Source organism: Rhinolophus ferrumequinum, chromosome 11, assembly GCF_004115265.2.
Source record: "Rhinolophus ferrumequinum isolate MPI-CBG mRhiFer1 chromosome 11, mRhiFer1_v1.p, whole genome shotgun sequence".
NCBI lineage: Eukaryota > Metazoa > Chordata > Mammalia > Chiroptera > Rhinolophidae > Rhinolophus > Rhinolophus ferrumequinum.
In genome coordinates, this window is record NC_046294.1 from 7,885,624 (window position 1) to 7,911,404 (window position 25,781).

General features: G+C 51.6%; 1 protein-coding gene across 2 annotated transcripts; it reads left to right on the forward strand.

Annotated features, from left to right (window-relative positions):
* Window positions 1–1,238: 1,238 nt before the first annotated feature.
* Window positions 1,239–22,191, forward strand: SLC22A8 (solute carrier family 22 member 8). 2 transcript variants are annotated; one of them, XM_033120871.1, is made up of 11 exons: window positions 1,239–1,449; window positions 2,168–2,527; window positions 13,296–13,399; window positions 13,927–14,081; window positions 14,642–14,810; window positions 16,956–17,079; window positions 17,297–17,412; window positions 18,347–18,561; window positions 19,286–19,394; window positions 19,543–19,746; window positions 19,845–22,191. In XM_033120871.1, the coding sequence occupies exons 2-11, from the start codon at window positions 2,192–2,194 to the stop codon at window positions 20,044–20,046; spliced, it is 1,734 nt and encodes a 577-aa protein (XP_032976762.1). In that variant the 5' UTR covers window positions 1,239–1,449; window positions 2,168–2,191; the 3' UTR covers window positions 20,047–22,191. The 2 variants fall into 2 exon arrangements, with proteins under 2 accessions (XP_032976762.1, XP_032976763.1); XM_033120872.1 differs by having other exon boundaries at window positions 19,835–20,057.
* The last annotated feature ends 3,590 nt before the right edge of the window (window positions 22,192–25,781 follow it).

The window sequence follows — 25,781 nt, forward strand, 5'->3', positions numbered from 1 at the left end:
TCAGAGAACATCAACTTCTGCAGGGCCCACTGGGGAGCCGAGAGGGGCTAGACCTGGTTACCAGCTGACCCCGCCCTGGGGTGGGGGTGTGGGGATTGCGGAGGAGACTTTAGGGGGAACTGGATGCTGCCTGGGGTGGGGGAGGAAAATGGGAAACCCCTTCCCAAGCAGTAATGGGAGCCCTAGGTGGACCCCTCCCTTGCCCCAGAGCAGGCAGGTGGGATGGAGCAGCTGTGAAGTAGCAGTAGAAGGTGAGCTGGCGGCAGGCAGGAGTGCTGTGGGAAGCCAAGCCGGTGACTTTGCTAAGGGAGAGGCAGTACAATGTCCCTTAGACTGTGTAGAAAATATGGGTTTCAAGGGACAGAAGTGAGCTTAGGGCCACGCTGCCCCTGCTCTGCCATTTCCTGGCTGGGGAAGAGTGGGCAAGTTACTTAATCTCTCTGTGCCTCATTTCTTAATTTATAATGCCAGAATAGTAACAGGATTGCTGTGAGGGTAAAATGAGCCTCATGTTGGTTGCTAGAAGATGGGGTCTTAGACCACAGCCTTTGGTGAGCAAAGGGCTGGAAGAACATATATCAGCACACTCCCAGAGTTGGCTCTCCAGTGAGACTGGATGTTGCTTTTCTTTGGCTTGTTTTATTCCCTATGTCTTATGCATGAAATACATTATTATGTAGTTAAAATAATATTGAGGGAGAAAAAATAAAACAATAGAGACTACGGTTTGTCCCCACATGGAAGCAGCCAGTCAGAAGAGGAGCCTGACCGTTGAGAGTGGGCTGGAAGGTGGGGGTTCCCTTGGGTCCAAAACTCAGACAGGAAAGCCCTGGCTGCCCCAGGGGTGCCAGTCCTGAGCCCTTGGGGACACATGCAGGTGACATTTTCTGCCTGGGTGTGCCCTATCATTTTCTGGGAGGCAAGTTTCCAGGCCCCTTCTCAGGAGGCACGAGGCAGGAGAAGTTGGTGCCCTGGAAAATGTCCTCTGTTCACGGGCAGCAGAACCTCTCTCGAGCTGTTCTCAGCTCCGAGTCCTCAGAACGTCAGCTCAGGGATGACTCTGGGCCCTCAGGACTCAGTCAGACCCCCTCCCGGATTCCTCCTTCGGTGAGCCTGCCGGAACGACCCATCCCTCTGTCCAGCCAGCAGCCGTGCCAGGCTCAGCCACGTCACTGACCCAACCTTTGCTGAGGCAGCCCTTTGAGGAAAGCTAGGCTTGGTGGGTCCATAGCACACTCCCTGCGGCCGGCCGCTAATCCTCAGAAGAAAAGTCAAACATTAGCAGGGGAAACAGCTTGTGCCTTATGTAAGGCCCCCTGGGGAAGGCACAAACACAGCTTGTTGGAGCTGAGCTGCCCAACTCTAGCAGCTGCTGGACCCTGGACAGAGCAAGGGCTTCAGCCACCTCGACCACCAGCCCCACCGGAGGGAGCCAGGCCCAGCCATCAGGTGAGGAGGGATGGAAGACCCCCCCAGGAACTCCTGGGAAACCTCCAAAGCCAGGCCCTGCTTCCTCACTGCAACTCTCCAAGTCCCTAATGCCCTCTGGGACCTGCCTGGGCCCTTTCTGCTACCCCAGTTTAGTGGGCCTAACCCCAGGGGACAGCCAAAAGCCAGGAGACTCTGGGCTTAGGGAGGCCTTTCCCAGCAGGCAGCCTGAGCCAACCCTGTGTGTCTGCTCAGGACAACCAGGGACCTCCCTAACCTACCCCCACCATCCAGTGTCCAAGACTGGCCCTTTGGTCCCCGCTCCATGACCTTCACTGCCCCATGCATGCAGCACGTGTGACCGGCGTGGCTGGAGCACACGTGTTCACTCCCACAAGTCCACACACACACACCCCCCCAGGCTCACACAGCCAGGCCCTTATGCTCCAATCTAACTATACACATCCCTGTAGACGCCCTGTGGGACACATCTGTGACCTCACATCAATACGTGTCGTTGGGCGCCTGCTCATGCCGCCACACGCAAATCCGTGCATACACGCAGCTGAGCCCACACATCCTTATGCATTTATTCATACACTGTGCCACACGCTTGTGCTCCCACACACACCTGGGCACACCCTCCCACTTGTGTTTGCACACCTATCCACATGCCCACACGTCCGTCACACATGCGCCTACACACACACCGCTCCCCGGCCTGGTGCCTTGCCCGCAGCTCTGGACCATCTTGCCCGACGCAATGACCTTCTCCAAGCTCATGGACAACGTGAACAGCAAGGGCCCCTTCCAGTTCCTCGTCACGGTCCTGCTGGGCATCCCAATCCTGGGCATGGCCAACCACAACCTGCTGCAGATCTTCACGGCCGCGACCCCTGCCCACCACTGCCGCCCAGCCCCCAACGCCTCCGCGGGGCCCTGGCTGCTCCCCATGGGCCTGAATGGGAAGCCCGAACCATGCCTCCGCTTCGCATACCCCCCCAACGCCAGCCTGACCAACGACACCCAGGGGGACACCGAGCCCTGCCTGGACGGCTGGGTCTACAACATCAGCACCGGGAACTCCATTGTGACTGAGGTATGGCCACAGGCAGCCCCACTCCCTCCACTTCCAGCAGGCCCCCCACACCCTGCAGCACTTAGGAATGGGAGAGCAGGCTGGGGCCCAGTCTCCTAAAATCGGGGGACAGGCACTGGGCGGGCAGAGAGCAAGGACCTGGGTGCAGACGCACACCAGCAGAAAGGTTTGGTTTCTTCACACTCAGAGTACAAGCAGCCCGTTCTATGACAGGCATAGCTCTGAGGATACAAAACCCACGCCCCGATCCACAGCCGAGAGGGGGCACATCAACTAGTGAAAGTACCGCACAAAGACGTGTAAAATGCCAACTTCAAAGTACTGTGGCCTGTCACCTTAGAGACCACGGCCTAGCCCTGGGCTGGGGGAGGGGGGCGGGGGGGAGCGGGAAGGGCACTGGAGGAAAAGCATCCATAAAGAAGTGACCCTGGAGCCGGTATGAGAATGTCTGGTGACTGGCAAGAGTTAACCAGGCTAGGAGGAAAAGGAGGAAAATTCCATCTTGTTTGTGCCCAGGGTGGGAGGAGGAGGGAGTGGGCAGTGTAGAGGGTTGAAACATGCCTGAGCAGACCCAGAAAATACCCAGTCATTTCTGGGTTCACCCCCATGCATTCATGCCTCCATCATTCCCTGATTTGTTCACCTGCCATCTCCGGGAGTTACAGAGTTAAATCAGACTCTCGAATAAGCTGACAGGCCAGTCAGGAGACCGCAGTAGGATTAGGAGGAGGAAATGGAAACTGGCATTTATTGAGCGTCTACAAACTGCCAGGTACATTTTGGTGCTTTCCAGACATTGTCTCCCAATTTGATTCCCACAGTGATAGTCTGCTGAAGGTGATTTTATCTCTTTTTACAGAGCAAAAAAAACCTAAGACTCAGAGAAGGGGAGTGAAAGTCCAGCGCCACACAGCTGGTCAGTTTCAGGAGTGGAATTTAAAGCTAAAGTCCACAAGAGCCACAGGGGGACAAGTGTTTGTGGCACTTCAAAGTGGGAGGAGCCATAGGATGCTAGGAAGTCTTCCTGGAAGAGGTGGCATCTGAGCCGTGAGCGGAGGCCAATGTTTCCATTCTCCCCTAGGGGACCATGAGCTCCTCAAAGGCAGGATCATGCTTTTGCCTCACTAGAAGAGCTGTGTTTCAAAGTGTTTACCCAGTGCCGGTCCTGAGCTGGGCACGTTGTGTGTATGTGGGCTCCTAGAATCTCAGGAGATGGCACTTCAGCGAGGGAAGGATTATTAGTATCACAGACAAGGAAACTCAGGCTCAGCCTGGTTCCATGACTTTCCCAGGATTATACACAGTTAGTACCTGGCAAAGGTAGGACCTGAATCCAGGATTCCCTATGTTCAGAGTCTATATGATTGTTTTTCATTTGTTTAACTCATAGCGATTGACATATAAAGCACTTACTGTGTGCCAGGCACTGTTCTAAGTGTTTTATAAATATTAACACTTTCAACCTTCCTGACAACACTATAAGGTAGTTAGTATCATAAGCCCATTTCTCAGGGGGGCACGGGGACTGAAACACAGAGAAGTTAAGAAGCTTGTGCAAAGCCATACCCCTAGTAAGTGGCAGAGTCAGGATCCGAACCTGGCCAGCACCTGGCCCCAGAGCCAAGCTCCTAACCATGATAGTTGCTGACTCTCGTAGCCCCTAGATTATATTTCCTCCTTGTCATATGCATTTTTTCTCCCAGCACCAAGCATAATGCCTGAAATGCATCTAGTCGCCAACAAATATTTATTGACGGCTACATGCATGATACTGAGGACGGAGAGTCACAGAACACCTGAGCCCTGCCTGCCCTCCAGGAGCTCACCTCTAAGGAGGAGACAGGTCCAGCCCTCAAAGATTACCACCAGTGAGGTGGGACTTCCAAGCTTCCTGAGGCAGGGATTTTCAGCTGCTTTGCTCTATCCCCAGCAGCTAGAGCAGTGCCTGGCACAGAGGAGGTGCTCTGTGAAATAAACACTGGTGGAGTGAATCAATAGGAGCTTTATAAACTCAGAGTGCTCTTGGAGCCCAAAGGAGGGGCAGCTAACCAGCCTGGAGAGGACAGCCAGGAGGGCCCCCTGGAGGCAGCAACACCTGCGCTGAGTGTGCAGGTGAGAGTTAGCCAGCAGGCTGAGGTGGGCAAAAGGAGCTGTGTGTGGAGCCAAATGCACAGTCACAGAAGCATGAAGAAAGCAAAACAGGGCTGCAAGCAACCAATGAAGGCTGGAGTGGGGGGCAGTGGGGTGTGGAGGCTTCCGGACAGGGGCCTGGAGAGGACAGCAAGATGGCTTGGATGCTAACTCGAAGGTGTGGCCTCCATCCCGAGGCGACATGGACCATTGCATGGTGTTAAGCAGGAGAGTAGAGCTCTCAGATGGCCTCCTAAGGATGATCACTCTGTCTGCAGGGAGGAAAGTGGCTTGTGGAGGGTTTGGGTTCCCGCAGCTGGGGGACCCGTTAGCAGGTTGCCACAGGGCTCCAGGACAAAGATGACTGATGGGAAGGGCAGTAGGTACTGGACAGGCTGGGGAGTTAGAATCGGTGGGGCTTGGGAATTGAATGGATTTTGGGGGTTGAAGGAACAGGGAGTCGAAGACGTCTCACTGCCTGTAAATAAGTTTCCAAACGCTTGGGCAACTTTCTATACACCTGGTCCCTGGGAAGATGGGAGGAGTAAAAGCTACCCTCCATATCCTCCAAAAACACAGACCCTAGCCAAAGGAGCAAAAACTTCAAGGAATTGCTTGATTGCTTAAAAATTAAATAATTATAGTTGCCACCACTTCCTGCGTGCTGACCCCATGCCAAATAGTCCTAAGAACTTTGCACATGTTAACTCATTTCATCCTCACAACAACCCTCTGAGGTTAGCACCTTTATTATCCTAGTTTTACAGGTGAGGAAACCAAGGGACAGGCCCCTGGCTCAAGGCACCACATTTCATAAACGGGAGTCAAACCCAGGCAGTCAGGCTCCAGAGCCACCCCACCCCTGACCCCTGCATAACCCGGACCCACCATGGATGGGAATTCAGCTGTCATAGCTCTTCCCGCCCGCCCAGGCCCCTGGGCTTTGCCTCCCTCTGCGGCCCCCACTTAGCCCCCCTCTCTTGGGCACAGCACAGGCCTGAGTGCAGGTCCCAGCTCCAAGGCCATAGCCGCCAGTGACCTGTTGAGTCACCGGCCCCTCCACTTCAGTCCCCTCATTTGTAGAATAGGATAATAAGGAACTCCCCAGGAGAGAAGGGGCGAGGATGGGAGGGGGTGCCTCCCCCTCTATCCCCAAACTTTCCTGGCAGAGGTGACCACGAGTTCCTTTCTCTGGGTTCAGCAGAAACAAGGTTGGAATTTTTCCGAAGGACCTTTACTAAGACATTAAGAGGAAACAAAGGTCTTCCGTGTAAGTCTGGAGAGAGTGGGGAGCGTGGATTGTGAATAAAGGCCATGCCCCCTCAGAGCCAGGCAGGACACACGTGGCCCTTGCTGACTGCTCAGAGGCAGGGCACAGGGAACCTCGCCAAGAACAGAGGTTGCAGGTCTTGTACCTGGTTTTGCATCAGTTCTCATCCTTGCCAGCCAAGTTCCCAGTCTTAGCTGGCTTCCCTGTGGGCTCTGGATTCCCTGGACAGAAGCCATAGCCACAGCTCCCCCCCCACTGAACCTCAGCCCTGTGGGTGGGTGCCCAGCTGGGTCCAGGCACCCTGAAACCCCACCGGAGGCCCTCAGGGGCCTGGGCCTGACCTTGCATGAACAGGCCCTTCCCTCTAAGTTCCCTGCGATTCCTCTCTGGGGCTGGAGACTTCCTGTCCTGCCTCCAAGGCCACAAGAATCCTGTCCCTTTGCATGGGTCCCTGGAGGCTCCAGGTCAGCTGCTGGAGAAGCAGAGGCTTCCCAGTGGATCCTCCGGGAAGCAGGTCTCCACACTGGGGAGGTTCCCCTGATGAGGGTCTGGCCTTCCCCCATCCCAACTGCCATGTCCCCAGGCTGCCCAAATCCCAGACAATCTGCCCACCTCTTGTCTCCAGCTCTACCCTGCTGCACATCCCACTTGCTCCCTGTCCACCCTGCACTGGGTGCTCCTATCATCTCCCCTGTTCTAGTCTCCAATCTGACTCCTGGTAAGGACCTAGGAACCCCACCCCAGCCATGTTGCTGGCCCAGCCTGACCCCCAGTGACAGCCCTCACTTAGAAGGCCCTAATCATGTATGCAGGAGTGGCCTGGGGCCATCCTCTGGGCCTTCCAAGGTCAGGAATTTCCAAGGTCAGCACTTACTGTGTGCATGGCCCAGGGATAGTGCTTTGCACTTCTTTCATGAGCCTGTGAATATTGTCCCTGTTTTGCAAAGGAGTACACTAGGCTCATCACCACGGCTGATCCTCTCAGCTGTGGTGATGAGGTCAAGCTTTTACAGGAGGAGAAACAGGGGACCTACCTCCAGAATCCATGCGTTTTCTACTGCATCACATGTCCCTATAAGCACAGGCCTTACAATGCATATGACAATAAAGCAGCTGTCGTGTGTTGAGTGCAGATTGTTTGCGAAGGAACAGTGCTGGATGCTTTTCATTCCTTATGTTACTTACAATCCTGAGAAGCAGGTACTAGCATTACCCCCATAGTACAGAAGAGGAGACTGAGTCACAGAGAAAGTAAGTAACTGGCCCAGGAACACACAGCTACTAAGTGGCAGAGCTGGAGACTCATCCCCAGGTATCTGGTTCATCCTCTCCAGCCCTTGTGCCCCAGCACAGTTTCCATTGAGGGTCCAAGCGTCGGCAGGGGCTGCAGCAATTCTCCCCAAGGTCTCACCTGATTCTGAAAGACCCCAAAGCTAGAGAAGGTTGTTTCCTTTGTCCTTGCTCTGGGAGGTATGGCCCAGGTGTGGGGTCCCCTGGCAGAGTGAGCCCCCTCCCCCCACAACACACCACATAACAGGGCCCCATTTTGCTGATCATGGCCTTGATCACAAATGGCTCACCCTGACCTTTGACGGCCTGCTTTCTGCTTTGCCTCTGAGGGGCCTCCTGGCCTCTGATCTTGCTGCAGCTCCAGCTCCTAAGCCTGTCCCTCCCGCTCTGGACCTGATATCAGACCAGCCCACCTGGCTCTGGCCCTGGCTGCCTCCTCAACCACAATTCCAGCCCATCCTGGCCTACATGTCTTACAGGGGCTCACAGCAACTGCTCCCACATACTGAGCCTCCCCTCCTGCAGCCCAGAGCTCAATTAAGCACAAGTGGAGCATCAGCAAGCCAAGGTCAAGAGTGTCAGGTGGGGCTCCAGCAGACCTGAGTTTGAGTCTCTGCCTTGAGATGAACCGAGCTTTGCTTAGGAGAGTTATTTACCGTCTGTGCCTCAGTTTCTTTGTCTGTAAAATGGAGGTAATAATAGTACTTACTTCATAAGGTTATTACAGCATCATTTGCAAAGCTTGCTCCTGAGCACTGCAGACCCCCTTTTCCTCCCCTACCACATTCCTGGTGTATCAGCTCACTCAGGAAGACATGGCAGTGGGCTTTCTCCCCTTCCCTTCCAGAACCCAACTCCCTAGGGGCTCAGCAAACACTCCAAGAGAGTAAAAGGAGGCTAAGAATTTTGGACTAGGATATTGTGACCAAGAACTCTATGTGGAGTTGCCAAAAGTTGATGAGGAAGAGGTCAGTCCAGGCCATACCAAGGGCTGGAGGGAAGCACCAGGAAGCTCCATCCAACCAGCAAGTTATTTTTCCTGAGCCTCATTAGTAAAATATGGATAGTAACCCCAACCCTGTTCACTCATTAATAATTCACTGAACAAACATTAACATTGACCACGTACCAACTATTCTGTTAGGGAGAAAGAGTCAAAGGAGATCCTCTGCCCTCAGCGAGGTTACAGGATACTGGAGAGGCAAGTAAATAAGCAGCTAGAATGCTATATAACATGTGTCCTCTTGGAGGTACGGAAGACGCTGAGTGTGGAAGGAGAAATGAAAAATAACAGTGGGCATCTGGACATGCTTCTCAGCCACTCATCCGTTTTCACCAATATTTAGTGACCACCTGCTTGTGTCAAACACCGAGAAAAGATGTTCCTGGCACTCAGAAAAGATAATCTTGACATGAGTTTAAAAGGACTGGCAACATTATTAGAATAAGGAAATGGTGACAAGGGCAAAAGCAAAGAGAAACATAGTAGCATGAAGCTTTTATAGAATCACTAGTGTAACCAGATTAAACCCACAGACCCCCCATGGCCCAGCCTCTGGTGGAGTCAAAGGAAACATAAACCACCCTATTAACACCTTGAAGAATAACTGAGCCTTCAGCAAGAGGTTTTCTTAGCAGGACCTTCTCAAGGGTTTTGCACAGCTAGCCACACAGAATGTCACCAAAAATCTCTCTAAATATCTTTCCTTCCCCCTCAAATTCCAGGATATCTTTAAAATTCTCTCTGTATTGGATTCCCTCATTGCCATGCTCTCTATTCCCAATCCCTTCCCATCACCACCCACCAAGCCAGCAGGTACTTCAAGCAAACATACAGGAATCACACAGCATATTCATTTCCTAGGGCTTCCATAGCAAAGCACCACAACGTGGGTGGCTTAGAACAACAGAAATATATTGTCTCACAGTTCTGTCAGCCAGAAGTCCAAAACCAAGGTGTAGGCACGCTCTCTCAAGGGTCTCGGGAAGAATCCTTTCTTCCAGTTTCTGGTGGTTGCCCGCGATCCCTGGCACTGCTTGGCTTGTAGATACATCACTCCAGCTTTTGCCTCCAGTGTCCCGTGGTGTCCACCTGTGTGTGTATCTCTTCTCTTCTTAGAAGGACACCAGTCATACTGGATTGAGAGCCCATCTCTACCCGGGTAGGACCTCATCTTAACTAAATATATCTTCAATAACCCTGTTTTCAAATAAGGTTACATTCTGAGTTACTGGAGGTTAGGACTTCAACCTGTCTTTTGGGGGGACACAATTCCACCCATGATAGTTGCACATCTCAGATCTGAGCCCCCATGGATTTGTGTTGATCTTCAGAGTAACCATGGCCACGTTTTTATCTTCAGCTCTGATGGGCTTCATTAACCACGAAATCTCTAGGAGAAACTTAGAGTGAATTGAGGCCCAAGACATGTTCAATATGTACCCACAAAGTACCCCTCCTTCTGAGCTTCAGAACCTCATTTTATCATTCCCCCCCAACACCCCCAACACCCCGTAGACAGTTTTCCATAGAAGTTTTCCCAGTTCTTCTTACTAACATGTGGTTATGGATTTGATATATATATAGCCTAGACATTCTCCATCCTGACCTACACTCATTCTGGTGAAGGGAGGCAGTCCTCCACATAGCACAGGGTGTGGACCCTGTGACCTCTCACTGAGACATCGGCGTACCTCTAACCTCGAAGGCTCTCCAGCTCTCTGTTTTGCCCGTAGAATGTTCACTCATTCAATTTCACAAGTATTTACTGAGTGACTTTCAGGTGTCAGGCACTGTTCTAGACAATGGAAGTATCGTCATGAACAAAACAGACTTAAAGACTTGCCCTCATCAAGATGATATAGTTGGGGGAGAAAGAAAGAAAAGAAAGGAAAGAAGGAAGGAAGGAAGGAAGGAAGGAAGGAAGGAAGGAAGGAAGGAAGGAAAGAAAGAAAGAAAAAGAGAGAGACAGAGACAGAAAGAGGGAGGGTGGGAGGGAGGAAGGAAGGAAGGAAGGAAATATGTAATATGCCTGATGGTATAAGTGGTAAAGAGAAAATAAAGTACGGTAGAGAGATATGGACTGCTGCGGCTTACAATTTTAAATATGGTGGTGAAGAATGTCTTCTTTGAGAAGATAACATTTGAGAAAAGAGCTGAAGGAGGTGAAGGAGCAAGCCAAGTGGCTATCTGGGGGAAGAACATTGCAGGCCCAGAGAATACTACACACCGCGACTCTGGGGTGTGTGACATGTTTAAGGAACAGCAAGGAAACCAACGCAGCTGGAGGAGAGTATGTGGGGAGACAGCAGGATGAGGTGAGAGCAGGGAAGTGATGAAGATAAATATGGGGGCAGATTCTGCCGGGATGTGGAAGGACTGCGGCATATTTTAAATGTGACCCAAAGTCCCTCCAATGGTATTTTCCGCAAATTGCTCCGTCTTCTGGAAGAAACTGGCTTGCGACAGTTATTCTAAAGCCTACATCGTCACCAGTACCATGGGAGAAATGAAGACCCAGCAGATCTGGTCTCAAGACAGTAGAGCAGGGCAATAGACTTAAACTAATCCAAGCATGTCTGACACTGACCTTCTCAAGATCCAAACAGACTGATTGCTTAAGGCACTAAATAACACAGAGGAATGGCGGGGGGTGGGGCCCCCACCCCCCCAGGTGGGGGGAATCCAACTTCCATTTGCAACTTCTTGTGGATGTATCAGGATAGGCTATATTGCCATAACAACGGAGTCAATAATAATTCGATGGCTTAAAGGATATAGAAGTGTTTCCCTTTCTCATGCGATAGTTCTAAGGTGAGTGAGCATTTCAGGCCAATGGGTGACTCTGCTCCACAGGGACCCAGACTGACAGCAGCTCTGACATCTTCACCACATGGCTTCCAGAGTTGCTCTAGTTGTCACTATTCCCACCAACAGGAAGGGAGAAAGCATGCAAGTCCAGGCCAGGGATTCCCTCTTAATCTAATGAGGTGGTAGCACACATTTCTTCTATTCACATTCCATTGTCAAGAACTAAATGGTCCCACCCAGCCAGAGGACCACATATAGCTTTACACAGCATGCCACAGAATGCCAGAAGTCTCTCTAGACACCCAGCGGGATACTCCTCTTACACCCCCTCACTTCCTCCTTTACCCTTTTCCCTCCTCCACCCCCACATACAACCATGCAGGCTTCCTTTCCAGCCAGAAGAGCCCACTGGGTTTGCTTGCCACGCTGGGCTCCTCGGTGACAGCTGTAGAACTTAGGGTTTTATCCACCCCCATCCTTCCTCACTTCCAGCAGAGGAAAGTGGAAAGAGCTCCCTGGAATGTGTAGTTCTTCCCCTACACTGCTTTACTTCCAAAACATTCTTGTGAGGCCTTTCTAGTGAATAAAATTCTCCACTTCATTACACAAGTAATTCAGGTTAGCTGGACAAAGGGTGCATGTTGGGGATTAGCAAGAGATTAGGCCAGACAGGTAGGCAGGGGCCAGCAAGCTGAGGGCTTTACAAATCCGTGTTAATAGAGCTTTCTCTTTACCCAAAGGGCAAGAGGAAGCCAGTGAGTGCTCTAGGCAAGACAGGACCCTGATCTGAGAGGTGTTTTAGAAAGTCATTCCAGTTATCAGGGTAAGAATGGACAGGAGGGTCTGAGATCATAGGCTGGGGATCTGCCAGGAGAATGTCACAGTGATCGTCTCTGGTCTCAGTCTCTTCATCTGCAAAATGGGTATGATAGTGCTACATCATAAGGTTGTTGTGAGGATTGAAGAAGTGGAGGCACGGAATGTGCTGGGTGCATGGCAAACCCTCAGTAAATATCGGCCATTGTTCTTAATCCAAGTGCAAGATGACGAGGCCTGCACTAAGACAGTAGCAGTGGAAATAGAAGAATCCAGATTCAGGAAATATTAAAAAGTTACAAACTGAAGGATTGAATGATTATGAAGTGAAAGATAAAGAAGTTAAAAAAGGTTTACTAGTCACTGAGCTTGAGACCGTACAGGGAGTGGGATGATAAGGTAACTCTGAGATGCCCGTGGGACATCATCCATGTGGAGACTTCAAGTTGGCAGCTGAATCTACTGGTGTCAAGGCCAGAAGAAAGCTCGGGCTGAAGATATGGTGTTGGAGTCTTCATCATAAAATAGTGATTGAAGCCATAGGAACCAATGGCATTTCCTGGGGAGAATGGATAACAAAAGAGAGGAGAGCCTCGGGAAACTTAAGGGAGCGAGAGAAAGGAGCCCTCGGAGGAAAAGGAGGAAATCCAGGTGGAGGGAGAGGTCAGCGGTGTCACGGGCTGCCGGAGGCCCAGTCGGGTCAGGACACAGAAGGCTGCACGGATTGGGTGAAAAAGACGTTGTTGGTGGCTTTGATGAGTGCAGTTTCAGTGGAGTGGCAGAGGTGGAATTGAGACATCAGTGGGGAGAGGATGATGGTATAGTAGCAAGTGTAGTGCCTCCTGCGAGAGATTTGGCCTTGAAGGGAAGGGAGACATGGAGCAGACAGGGAGGGGAAAGAGGTTCTAAGGAGAGATTTGAGCCCATGCAGATGCTGACATGCGGGGTCAGGAGAGAGTGAGAGCGAGTGAGGATGTGTGATGGAATGAATGAGGTGGCCCCAGCGGAAGGATGTCCCCATGGAGGAGGCCGGGGAGGCTGCGGGTGCAGCAGAGGGCCTGATCTTGGATGTGTGAAGTGGGGAGAGAAGAAGCGGGGGGCCGCGGGCATGCAGGCAAGTTCCGAGGGGCTGAGGGAGGAGGTTGAGGACAGACCTAGGTAGATGTGACAGCTGAGCAGACTTTCTAAGTCATGTGAGAGGCCACACATGCTAGAGGGAGGTTGTCATTACACAGCCAGGGGTCAGGGAGCCAAAGAGCCACAGGCAGACCTAAGGAGCCCAGGGCCAGGCTGAAAGAGGCAATCGTGCCTGGGAAGCAGGGGGCCAGGCTCAGGGAAGTCAGATGAGGGTGCTGGGAGAGTGAGCGCGCATGTGTGGGGGTACAGGCTGAGCCTGACTGACAGGGCTGGTCTGCACTGAGCCAGGCTGGCGCTACCTTTCTCTTGCACAGTGGGACTTGGTCTGCGACTCCAACAAACTGAAGGAGATGGCCCAGTCTGTGTTCATGGCGGGCATACTGATTGGGGGGATCGTGCTGGGAGACCTGTCTGACAGGTGAGACATTGGAGCCTCCCAAGGGGAGGTGGAGATGACCCTGGCGCTCTCTGCTCCACCCATGAACCCCCAAAGAGGCAAAGAGCTGGGGGAGGCGAGAAGGATGGTCCTTGCTGTGTAACCTTGGACAAGTCCCAATCCCTTTCCCGGCCACAGCCTTCTCTCTGCCCCAAAGCCCTTGCAACTTTCCCCAGACCCAGCGGGGAAAGCCTCAAGGTTTCAGGACACAGTGCAGTGGCTGTGTGGCAGTGGAAGTGGGGTGAATGGACTGCTTAGAGATGGGTGGTTCTTTGACCCCTGCTCAAGCAGCTAAGCTATGTGTAGAGATGACTCATTAACTCAAACTTCTAATTGCAAACTTGTCCAAAAAAAAGCAATTACAAGCAGAGCGCTGTCTGGGGAGGAAGTTACACGCTGTGCCTGGGAGGTTGGAGGTAGAAGGTGAAGCCCTTTACTGCAAGCCTGCAGTCACTAACCTGGGCTGGCTCACAGTGGCTAACCCGCCCCCGCTCTCCTTTGAGCTACAGGTTTGGCCGAAAGCCCATCCTGTCCTTCAGCTACCTGATGCTGGCGGCCAGTGGCTCAGGTGCAGCCTTCAGCCCCACCCTCCCCACCTATATGGCCTTGCGCTTCCTGTGTGGCTTCAGCATCTCAGGTGTTAGCCTGAGCACCGTGATCTTGAGTGAGCCACAGGAGGGGGGGAGGGGACCGGGAGTTTAGGGAGCAACAGCCTGAAGTGGAGAGAGTAGAGTCTGGGCCTGGCTCAGCCATGGGCCCCCTATGACCTTGGTAAAGCAAGGTGTCACCCCTCTCAGGACCTCAGAGGCCCCCTCTAAACATAACGACAGCAAACATAGTAGCAGCAGCTGTCAATACTGAGGATTTACCCGGGACCTGTCACTCTGCTAGGTACATGATCTCATCCCGTCTACACACACTAGTAGATAATACTATTATCCCCATTATACAGATGAGGAAATTGAGGCAAAACAAGGGAAGTCACTTGGCACTGGAAAGGCAGTCAAGAGAGTGGCTTGGCAGCCAGACAGAGTCCTAAATTTGAGCCCTACCTTCTTGAGCCTCAGCCATAGCATCTGTAAAATGGGGGCGATGAAGCCTTAGGATCAGAGTCAGATCAAGTAGCCAGTGGGGTGGAGGGGTGGGCAGGAGCATGTGTTCCTTCACAGGGAGGTGCCCAGGGCCCAGCAGGCCCCTGATCTGGTCCTTGGGCTCCTCCTGCAGATGTCGAGTGGGTGTCTACCCGGATGCGAGCCATCACATCGACTACAATCGGCTACTTCTACACCTTCGGCCAGTTCATTCTGCCCGGCCTGGCCTATGGCATCCCCCGGTGGCGCTGGCTACAGTTAACCGTGTCCATTCCCTACTTTGCCTTCTTCCTGTTGTCCTGGTATGTGACCCTCTCCCCTTCACATCCTGTCTTAGGTCCACCAGAGCCAAACAGGGGAAGCCCATGCTTGACCAGGCTGGCCAACTACGCCTGTCCTGGGCACCACCATCTCAGAGTCAGGGCTTTCCAGGGAGGAGGAGTTACCCACACAAAGGCACGCTGCACAAGGGAGCAGGTGTCTGGGGGCATTCAGGGACTGCCTACGGCAGAAGGGGTAAGTTGAGATGGACGGGATGGGGCCAGGCTGTGGAGAGCACAAAAAGCCAGGAAGAGACAGAGACCACCTCTGACGGTGTCTGTGGTGCTGAAAGTTCTGACCGAGCTTCTGTTTATGAAATAACAGCACAGAAGGACAGGCTCAAGCACGTGGGGATGAGAGACAGAAGAAGGTGACTGTATGAGCAGGAGGAGCAAGGGGACAAGTCTGAGAGGCATGTTGAAGGAAAAACCACAGTTTGGGGACTTCTGGATTTGAGATATAAAGGAAAGGAAAGCTCAAAACCTGAGAACCTGGGACAATCTAGGCACCTGGGTCAGAGACCACCCCCCACCCTGGTAGGTCAAGAGCTCATTCAACACATCAAACCTGAGGACACTTTGAAGATAGGAAACGAATCTCCAGCAGGTAGTTAGAGCCAAAGAACAGGAAATAATGAAGGAACTCAGAAAAAGAAACAACGTTGTGGAGCGACCCTTTACTGAGTACTGACTATGTACAAAACCCTGTTCCAGGCATTAACCTATATTGTCTCCAACCCTCACAGCTGGAGGGGGCATTATTCTTCCCATTTCACTGATGAGGAAACTGAGGCTCAGAGAAGTGAAGCAATCAATCCCCCAAGGTTACACAAAAAGATACAGAACTGGGATGGGACCTCCATTTGGAAATGAGAAACAGAAGCTTCTAGAAGGGATGGGCAATCATCGGGGGAAAGATGGTCAGAGGGTCCAGGGTGCAGCCAGGAAATGTACACAGCCTTGAGGTGCGAGCAGAGAAGGAGCAGAGAGTCAGGAGACAAAATAAGGGCAGATGTCAACACAGTACAAGAGGTTAGGGCCCCTTCGTTGTGTAACCAGCCTCACTCACTCTGAGCCTCCAGGTTTCTCTAAGCAAAATGAAGATAATAATGCCTGTCACCCAGAGTTACATGCGCCTAGCCCTCAGGAAGCCTCACTCATTGGAAGCCACTTGTCATTGTTCTCAGGAAGAGGAGGACAAAGTCCAGGTCCTGATTGTGGTGACTGGGCGGAAGTCACTGACAATCTTGGGTGAGAGCAGGCTGAGAAAACTGTCAGGGCAGAAATGGAAATCAAAAGGCCAGGAGAGTGGGTGGGAGTCAGCCCTGGAAGCCACCACTATCAGCTGGGCCCAGTTGTTTGAGGCCACGTGACCAACGTCCACTCCCCTAGGACCTTGCTGGAGCCAGGTCCTGAGTGCCTATGGGGACTGATTTCACCTCAGACCAGCTTTCTCCAAACATCACTCCTTTCTCCCCACACTTCCGCCTCCCCGTTCCTCTTCACCTAGTGACCCTCAGGGACTGCTCAGGGCAAACCGACCCCGAAAGTATAGCCTGGAGGTGAGAAAGAGGGAAGTTGGCATCTCACTTGCCAATCCCAAGAACCCAGCATAGTCGGTCCTTTTCAGGGAGAATCCAAGGGTCCTCTAACCCATTCCCTAGGCCACAGCCCTAACCTTAGTTCCCTTCCCCAGCTGCCCTGGGACAGTAGCCCTGCCCCTTCTTCATCCAGGACCTGGAATACAGCCCAAGGAAGGCTGAGGAGGTGGATATGCAGGACCCTCCAGCTGTCCAGCCTCCAACGTGCTGTCCCTTCCCCAGGTCCCACCTGCCTTGGCCTAGGGCGCAAGACTCCTAGCTAAGGAAGATGCCCAACGATAACAAGCAGCCCAGGTAGGGAGCAGAGGAAAGGCTCTTGTGGAAGGAGAATATTACACTGGAATTTGTGCTGGCTGCAGGCAGCCCAGGTGCAAAGCTTGGCCAAGTTGAAATTCCATGAAATCTGCAGTAAGGTCGCTTGGGTTTATGGGCCTCCAACCCCTTGGCGCTGGCTATTGATGTTCTTCTAACTTCTCAAAAGGGCTTCTGGCATGGGGTGAGCGACTGTGATGATTCTGGCCCCCAGGTGGGTACCGGAGTCCATACGCTGGATGGTCCTGTCTGGAAAATCTTCAAAGGCCTTGAAGATTCTCCAGTGGGTGGCTATCTTCAATGGCAAGAAGGAAGAAGGAGAGAAACTCAGCCTAGAGGTAGGGGACAAGAAGAATCGTAATCTGGGGCAGGAAACTGGGCTCTGACCTTGGGCTGTACCCTCCTCTTGTCTCGGTTCCCCTGCTCACAAACCAGCCTCACATTTGATGCTCTAAGCAAGCTCCTCTCAAAGCAGCAGGCCTGTACCCCCCTTTCTTCTTCCTCCTGCCCACCAGCTGCTCACTAATGGCACCCCTCCCCTTCCTCTGCCCCAAGGACCTCAGACTCAACCTGCAGACGGAGATGTCCTTGGCCAAGGCCAAATACAGCGTAGCGGACCTGTTCCGGATACCCATCCTGCGCCGTGTGACCTTCTGTCTTTCCCTGGCCTGGTAACCCCCCACCCCTCCCTGTTCACACCCTAGCACCTCTGCCAAGGCCAGGGTGATGAACAAGGCTTCCAGCAGGCTCACCTCGCAGGTGAGCAAATCCTAGGGCACTTCCAAGAGGAGTCAAGAGATCCCCTACCCTGGGCTGCCCCAGCCTGGCCCTGACCTCAGAAATCTGCTGTGTCCTTGCCCCACACATTAAGGTTTGCTTTCCTCTGGGGTCACACTCACCCCACCCACAGGTAAAATGTTCCAAACCCCTTTACCAGCTCACATCTCCATGCTGTGCCTCTCTGCCACTGCTCCCCACTGGACCAGCTCTGCCCTCTGAGACCCCACAGAGCAGGACTGGTCCTCAGGGCTTGAGATAGACACTGTGTTCCTCCTGAGCCTTCTGTTCTGTCTGACATTCCACAGCTCCTTCAGAGCCCTTTCTGTGACCTGGTTCTAAGGCCCTTCTCCAGCCTGGCCACCTCCAAACAGGAACCAATGTATCCAGGAACTCTTCTTCAAAAGTGATCCCACACTTCTGAGAAGGGAAGGCCAGGCGCTGGACCCATGTGCACAGCTCAGCTTCCACCTCCTCCATTCTAGATGTTAAACTATTACCCAGCCAAGAGAGACCATTTACTGCCTCCTTTGGTCTCAGAGTCCCTCCAGCCCTGATATTCTCTGGAGTTAATTAGGTGGCATCTTTGCCACCACATTTCTGACCATGCCCATGTCAGACATAACCAATCAATCTCAGCACTTTCTCACTGAGTCCAGCCAGACACAATCTCAGAGACCTCAAAATGGTACTCAAGCAGTCCCTACTAATCAGTTGCAGGTGGCACAAAAAAATGAAACTATTCATCATCCTGGTGACCCATTGACCAGTACAGAGAAAGGCCTCAGCCTGGCAGAAGGTGCTAATCGATCCCTGCCTGCCCCTCAGGTTTGCCACCGGTTTTGCCTACTACAGTTTGGCTATGGGTGTGGAAGAATTCGGATTCAACCTCTACCTCCTCCAGCTCGTCTTTGGTGGGGTCGACATCCCAGCCAAGTTCATCACCATCCTTTCCATAAGCTATCTGGGCCGGCACATCACCGAGGCCACTACCCTACTCCTGGCAGGAGGTTCCATCCTGGCTCTCATCTTTGTGCCCTCAGGTGAGAAGCTGGAACTACCCCAGAACCTTCTGAAAGAGGCTGACCCATGCAGGCCAGTGTGTCTGTGGGTATCACAGGCTGCCACAGGCTGGGAAGTTGGGGTACCAGGGATTCCAGCTCTGCTGTCTCTAATTCACAGTGTTACCTTGAGCAGGTCCCTGTGCTCCCTGGGGCTCAGGTCTCTCATCTAGAAAATAATTCAGTTGAGCTAGATGCTATCAAAGCTCCTTTCCAGATCTGACTTGCACTGGGCAAAGTATGGTGACGTCTGGATGGTGTACAGAATTGCTCGAGGTTGGGTAGGGCCTGTGTGGCATCGCTGCAGAAAACGAGCTGGGATGGGGACTCAGCAGAGCCCAGTGCTCACGGAACACCCTGCAGCCTATTGCACCACGACTTTGGAAACGCCACTTCCATTTTGTAGAGACGTTTGTATGTTGACACACCTAAATCCTTCCAAAGGAACTTGGGATACTTTAGGACAAGAACACATACAACAAAATATAAATGGGAATTAGGAAAACGGAGCCAGGAAAAAATCACAAATGCAGCAGGACACAAACCTGGAAAGCCCTAGGAATGGCAGAGTGGCTATTACTCAGCTTTAAGTGTGGATCTGAGCTTCACAGCAGCCAAAGCAAAAAAGGGAGACAACATCTGCTGAGGAGGAAGAACACGCAGGTGCTCCTGAGCCCTAAGGCCCCACCTGTCCTTCCCTCTGCAGACTTGCAGACCCTGAGGACAGTACTGGCTGTGTTTGGAAAGGGATGCCTGTCAAGCTCCTTCGCCTGCCTCTTCCTCTACACAAGCGAGCTATACCCCACAGTCATCCGGTAGGTTCTAGGCCTAGGGCTGGCCTAGCCAAAGGATACAGGGTCAGGTGGGATTGTGGCATCCTCCTGACCCCTTCCCAGGAGTCCTAGCACTGTCCTTCAAGAACCTCACACACAGGCTGCCAATCCCTGCTCTGACCTCTCCCAGGCAAACAGGTATGGGCATCACTAACCTGCTGACCCGCGTGGGAAGCATGACCGCCCCACTGGTGAGAATCACGGGAGAGATGCATCCCTTCATCCCCAATGTCATTTTTGGGACCACCGCCCTCCTGGGAGGCAGTGCTGCCTTCTTCCTGCCTGAGACCCTCAATCGACCCTTGCCAGAGACCATCCAAGACATGGAAAACTGGTTAGTCCCCTGCTTCTGGCCCGATCAATGTTCCTCCTTGGGAGAGCAGGTCTAGGCCCAAGACTTTCCCTGAGCTTTCTTTCCCTAGGTCCCCACAGGCAAAGGAGCCAAAGCTGGAGTCAGAAGCAGAAAAAGCTACCCAGAGGATTCCTCTGCAGCCCTGTGGACTGGACCTGCGCCCCAGCTGAGGGCAGCAGAACCCCATTTCCCTGCCTCCAGAGACTAATCCCAGCCAGGTCCCTGCCTGCCTCTGGGCTCCGCAGGCATTTGGAGGGGCACTGGGCGGGTCCGTGCTCTTAGAACAAAGTTTCTGAGAGCTTGTGAAGGTTCTCAGCCTTCCCTTACCTCTCTGTCCTCATCCTCCCTGTAGCCCAGGCCCTGCCATTCTTCTGCCCAGTCCTTCCCCACTTTCACCTCTCCCATTGTTCCAGCTCCCTTTTCCTGAGGTCCCCCAGATTCCCTGGCTCGATCCTAACAAAGACAGCCTCCCCTTCTTGCCCTCCACCCCTTTCTTCAATGGGAGGTTTCAATAAATGGCAATGAAGAACGCATACTGCTCAGGAAGAGGGAAGGGGAAGGGGGCAGGCCACTGTGTACCCATGTGAGCTGCACATGTACCCATCTGTACTTGTGTACAAGCAAGTGTGGGCATGTAGGGTCACACAAGCTGGGCTGATGTGAATATGTACGTGCATGTGGAGTGCACTGAGCTATTTTATACACCTTACACATTAGTCTGCTCCAGCTGCTACAACAACCTGCCACTGACTAGGTCACTAAAACCACAAACACTTCTTTCTCACAGTTCTAGACGCCTCGAAGTCCAGGATCAAGGTGCTGGCAAACTCAGTTCCTGGTGAGGGCTCTCTTCCTGGCTTGCAGCTGGCCACCTTCCAACTGTATCCTCACGTGGAGAGAGAGGAAGCAAGTTTTCTGGTGTCTCTTCCATAAGGACACCAATCCCATCATGAGGGCCGCACCCGCATGACGTCATTTAACCCTAAGTCTCTCCCAGAGGCCCCACCTCCAATTACCATCTCACTGGGGGTTAGGCTTCAACATATGAATTTGGGCAGGGACACAATGTGGTCCATAGCAAGTCCTGTGCTTGGGTGTGTCTACATGTCCCAGAGAGCATGTGAGCACATGAGTGGACAAACCCAGAGAGGCAGCAGACAGAAGCCGGGCCCCTCCAGTCCTGATCTTCCGGCCTTGCTTGCCCCAAGTCTCTGATCCATGTCTAGCTCCACACCCATCAGACAGTTTTGTCTCCTATTTAACTGAGAAAACTGCAGCCAAAGCTGACCACCTTTGATGTCTGCTGCCATGTTTCCCACATTCCTTCTAATCGCAGCAGAAAAGCCCAGTCCTCCATTGGGGGCCTGCATCCAGCCTCTCCCACCAGCCACTATCCGCTTTTCCCCTTGGGTCTCTCCCCATTCCCTTTCTCCTGGTTCCTTCCATCACCAGTTAAAGAAGCTCAAGCCTCTCTTATCTTAACAAAAACCAAACAAGCAAACGAATCCTCCTCGGATCTCCTCGGATCTCCCTCCAGAGATCACACTGTCTCTTTCTCCCATTCATAGCCAAACTTCACAGAGGAGGCGTCTGCCTCCCCGGCCTCCACATTCTAACCTCATACCTCTCCATACTGGCTCCTACCCCTTCCCTGAAACTGCTTTCACCAAGGACACTCATCACCCCTCTGCTGAATCCATAGGTCACTTTTTGTCCCTCCTCTTACTTGGCTTCTATGCACATTGGTTCTACTGGCCACACCCTCCTTCCTTGGTTTCTGAGATGCCACATGCTTGCAGCTCCTTCCCACACTCAGGCTGTTCCTTCTCAGTCTCCTTTGGCATTTCCTCAAGGGTCTACATCCCCAGAACCTACTAACTGAACAGTTACATGACCCTATATCTCTGGACCAGAGGGCACTGCTGATCCAAATCTCATTAATCACGTGTTCTGTCCTCGGCGCAGTTTGAGCCATGGAGGTTCTAGTCCATCTCTTAGTCCTTGTCCTGAGAAGGTAAATTAGCAGGAGGGTGGGCTAGCCCAGATGCAAGTAGAGAAGAGAAAGCCAGCAAGCAGAGAAACAATGAAGCAGGTGCACAAAGAAAAGAACAAGTGACAATAGGGGCCCAGATAAATAGAACTGGTGAGACCATTTGCACTGATTCTTCATGGATTTCAAGTTCCAGATTCTTATCAGCCCTGGATGCACTTTCTGACCTAAGGTCTAGTAAAGATCCCTGAATTCTCCAAATAAATTCCCCTTTTTGTTTAAGCTAAACTTGAAGATTTCTATTCCTTATAACCAAATAATTCCAAAATCATCTCCTCTTCTTCCATCATCTCTTAAACACTGACATTCCTCAGAACCCATTCCTAGGATCTCTTCCTCTAATAACCTTTCCAGCACTGTCCAATGGAGATATGATGCAAGCCACCTATGCAGTTTAAAAATGCCTAGTAGCTATTTTTTAAAGGTAAAATTATTTTAATATTATATATAATAATAAATTTTATTTAACCCTGTGTATCCATATATTACCATTTCCACATGTAATCAATATAAAAGGTATCAATGAGATATTTTATAGTCTTTAGTTCATACTAAGTTTTCAAAATATGGTGTGTATTTTATGTGAACGGCGTGTCTCATTTCAGATGAACTTGATTCAAGTGTTCAGTAGTGGCTGGTGACTACCATACTGGACAGCTCAGACACACCCCAGGGCTTTGATTATCAGCCACAGAGCTAACTACTCTCAAACCTATATTTAGATAATTAAGGGAAAGCTTAATAAACATGAAAGAGATCACATTGTACCCCTGCTTCAACCTTTCAGTGACTTCCCATTGGGATGAAGTATAAACTCTGTTACAAGCCCTGTCACGATCAGGTCCCTGCCTCCTTCAACGGCTTCAGTATTTAGCACCCTCTACCTTGCACCCTGAAATCCAGCCTCATTCCACTTCTTTCAGTTCTTAGACTGCACCAACCTTCTCTTAGCCCTGGCCTTCTTCCATGCCCAGCATTTGACTTGTCCCCATCCCATCCCCACTGCACCTGGATTAGAGTCAGCTGTCCATGGGGCCCCAGGGCCTCCCTTGGCCTGACTGGATTTCAACCTGGAGGGAGAGGAACTGGGCTCCGTGAGGAACACTAGCCACCTTACTCTACCTCACCTTTCCGCTGTCCAGTATTCAGGGTAGCTCCCACGATGTGCTAGCCATTCCTATGCTGCTCCAGAGTATTTATTGCAAAGACACAAAGGAAGGGAAGGGAAGGTACCCAGTAAAGCACTTCCCAGTCACGTGATAAGGGCTTCTGGTGAACTGGGAGGCCAGTCAGGATGTACTGACCCTTCACACGGCTCATTCTTCTTGTCATTCCCAAACCCCTCTGGATCCCACCCTCTCTCCAGCTCCCCTTATTCCTCTCCAGCTCCAGCTCTTCCTGCTTCTCCCACTCTCATCTCTCTATGCCTGGGCAGGGCCTCCAAATGGCTCAGTGAACTGCCAATTAGTATGGAGCATCTTGCTCGGGCAGACTCCTCATGCTGAGCCACCTCATTGGTTACTAGCCTTATGGCCAGTCTTTAAATGGCAGTCTTTGGATGAACTTCTAATTTCTGCACCATCCACTGACTAGGGTGGCCAGGCTCATAGTTTGGCTCCTTGCTCAGAATCTTGCTATGGGCCTGACAGCCACTCAGGGTCTGTCAGACTTCTCTCCAGGTCAATCTTTTCAAATTCATATTTAGGGCATGTGATCTGAGCAAGACTGTTATCTTTGGTCTGTTATTTATTTGAAAAGTGTCAAAATAATAAAAATCAAAATCACGTGTAGTCACATTCCTTAAACCCCATTTATTTAACAGAATAAAATTATGCAAAGCCCAGGTGTCTCAGAAAATCTGGGATATGTGAGAGCTGCTAGCATGGTAGAAAGAGAGATGGAATCAAGAGGGCTGAGTTCCAGAATTGCTTGCTGTGTGACCATGGACAAGTCCCCTGCCTGCTCTGAGCCTCAGTCCCCTTACCTTCATAATGACACATTTTTACCTGTATGATGGCATTAATCTCTGATTGCCCGTGGTTCTGTGGCTCTTGGCCAATCAGAAGTCCCTAGATTTGACCCATTTGTCCCTCGAGGATAGTTCCTGGCTCTGCGAATCATTTGCCATGTGGCCATTTCCATTGAGAAACTCTCCAAGAGCTGGGAGGCTGGTGAGGAATTCCCGTGCTTACCAGATGATCCCAGGAACCAACCACAATTCAGTCCCTGGAGTCTCCAATTGATCCTTTTACAGACTCAACCTGGCCGGAAGCTGGTCAGGCACTAGGAAGGGCACTCTTCTCCAAGGCAGGGTTGGGCACAGGCTCAGAGAAGGAGGGACCCACCACCTCCACCGCTGCCCTCATCACTCCGCCCACTCCCCCATGAGGGCACCAAGTCCTGGCTGGAGACTGGCCTCAGAGCCCCAAGGTATTTGTCCAGCTGTCCTCACATCCCCAGGCCACAAGGCTCTTATATACTTTGGCGTGGAGCATGTTTTCAGGCATCTGGACGCCCACTGGGTCCCAGCCCAGAACCAACAATGAGTGGGAGAAGGGAGACCAGGCTGAGCCACATCCTTCTCTGGGCCTCCCTTCTTCTCTTCTGGACATATGAGACCGGATGGTCTCTAAGACTTCTTTAACTGGGCAGTCCACACCTCTAGAGCAACAGTGAAGAGGTTGGCTTTGAAGTTAGACAGAATAGGTCTGAGCAGTCTAGGAACTCATGCATCCCAGGGCCTCGATAAGCAATAAACACCCTCCCAATTTAATACACAAAAGTGGAATTTGTGTAAACTGCTTGACAACCGGGCATCTTGACTCCTTCCAAGAGAAGTCAGAAATCAAACTGTTTCGCCTCCACAAGATGGAAATTGTGCCCATCAGAAGAATTGAGAAGTTCTCCTTGCCCTCATGGCCCTTTGTATCAGTTAATTTGTACAGGGCCTGGGGTATTTCCTATAAAACTAGCCTCCATGTTCAGACGTATGCCAATACATCCGATGAAGAGGGATGGAGAGTCAGTCAGTAAGAACCAGACTGCAGAGAGAGACAGTCAGAGACCCCAAGTGAAAACACATCACAAAGGACAAGTGGTGGCCCAGCCATCGAGTTAGAAACATGGTGAAGAACGGTGGACTAGACACAGGAAGACCGGGTCCCCATTGGGCCCTTCAGGGGTAGGTCTGGGCAAGGAAAGAGTGGCACAGCACTTTGGAGTCCAGGCTATTCTGTGTACTCAAACAGAACATGGAAGAGTAGTTCTCTTCCTCACCTTGCAAAGAGTGTGCCCACTTGAACGAGAATCTTAGAAATATTTTCGTAGGAGTCGCCTGCATGACTGGAATATCTTTTGCCGAGCAAGATTGGTCACTGTACGAAATAAGTCTGAGATATCTTTTAGAGTGAGGTTTCTCAACCTTAGCACTATTGACATTTTGGATCCAGAAAATTCTTGGTTGTCCTGTGCATTGTGGGATGTCAGCAGCACCCCTGGACTCTACCCACCAGAAGCCAGTAGCACTACCACCCGCAGTGGTAACAACCAAAAATGTCTCCAGACACTGCCAAATGTTCCCTGCACGGCAAAATCACCCCAGTGGAGAATCACTCTTCTTAGGATAAGATGTGCTTGGGCATGTTTTCTCTCTAAAGTCAATATGATATTCTTATCTTTTTACCAAAATCAATGATAAAAACAGCTTGTAATCACTGAGCTATTGCGCAGGGGCTACTTGAAGATCTTTACCTATATTCGCTCATTTAACCCTCCAACAACTCAATGAGGCCAACACGACAATTCTCCCCCATACTGCAAACAAAACACTGAGATACAGAGGAGTTCAGCAACCTGCCCCTGGCACACAGCCAGTGAGTATGGAATGAAGATTTGAATCCAAGTAAGCTGACTCCAGAGTCCATGTTTTATATAATATGCAAATGAAAAGCAGAGGCTGTGACCTGCT

Bases quoted from the DNA above. Each gene is read 5' to 3' on its own strand.
- SLC22A8 (XM_033120871.1), top strand. From the start codon at position 2,192: ATGACCTTCTCCAAGCTCATGGACAACGTGAACAGCAAGGGCCCCTTC. The intron at 13,400-13,926 runs GTGAGACATTGG...TTTGAGCTACAG, and splicing joins CTGGGAGACCTGTCTGACAG to GTTTGGCCGAAAGCCCATCC. The intron at 19,395-19,542 runs GTAGGTTCTAGG...GACCTCTCCCAG, and splicing joins CTATACCCCACAGTCATCCG to GCAAACAGGTATGGGCATCA.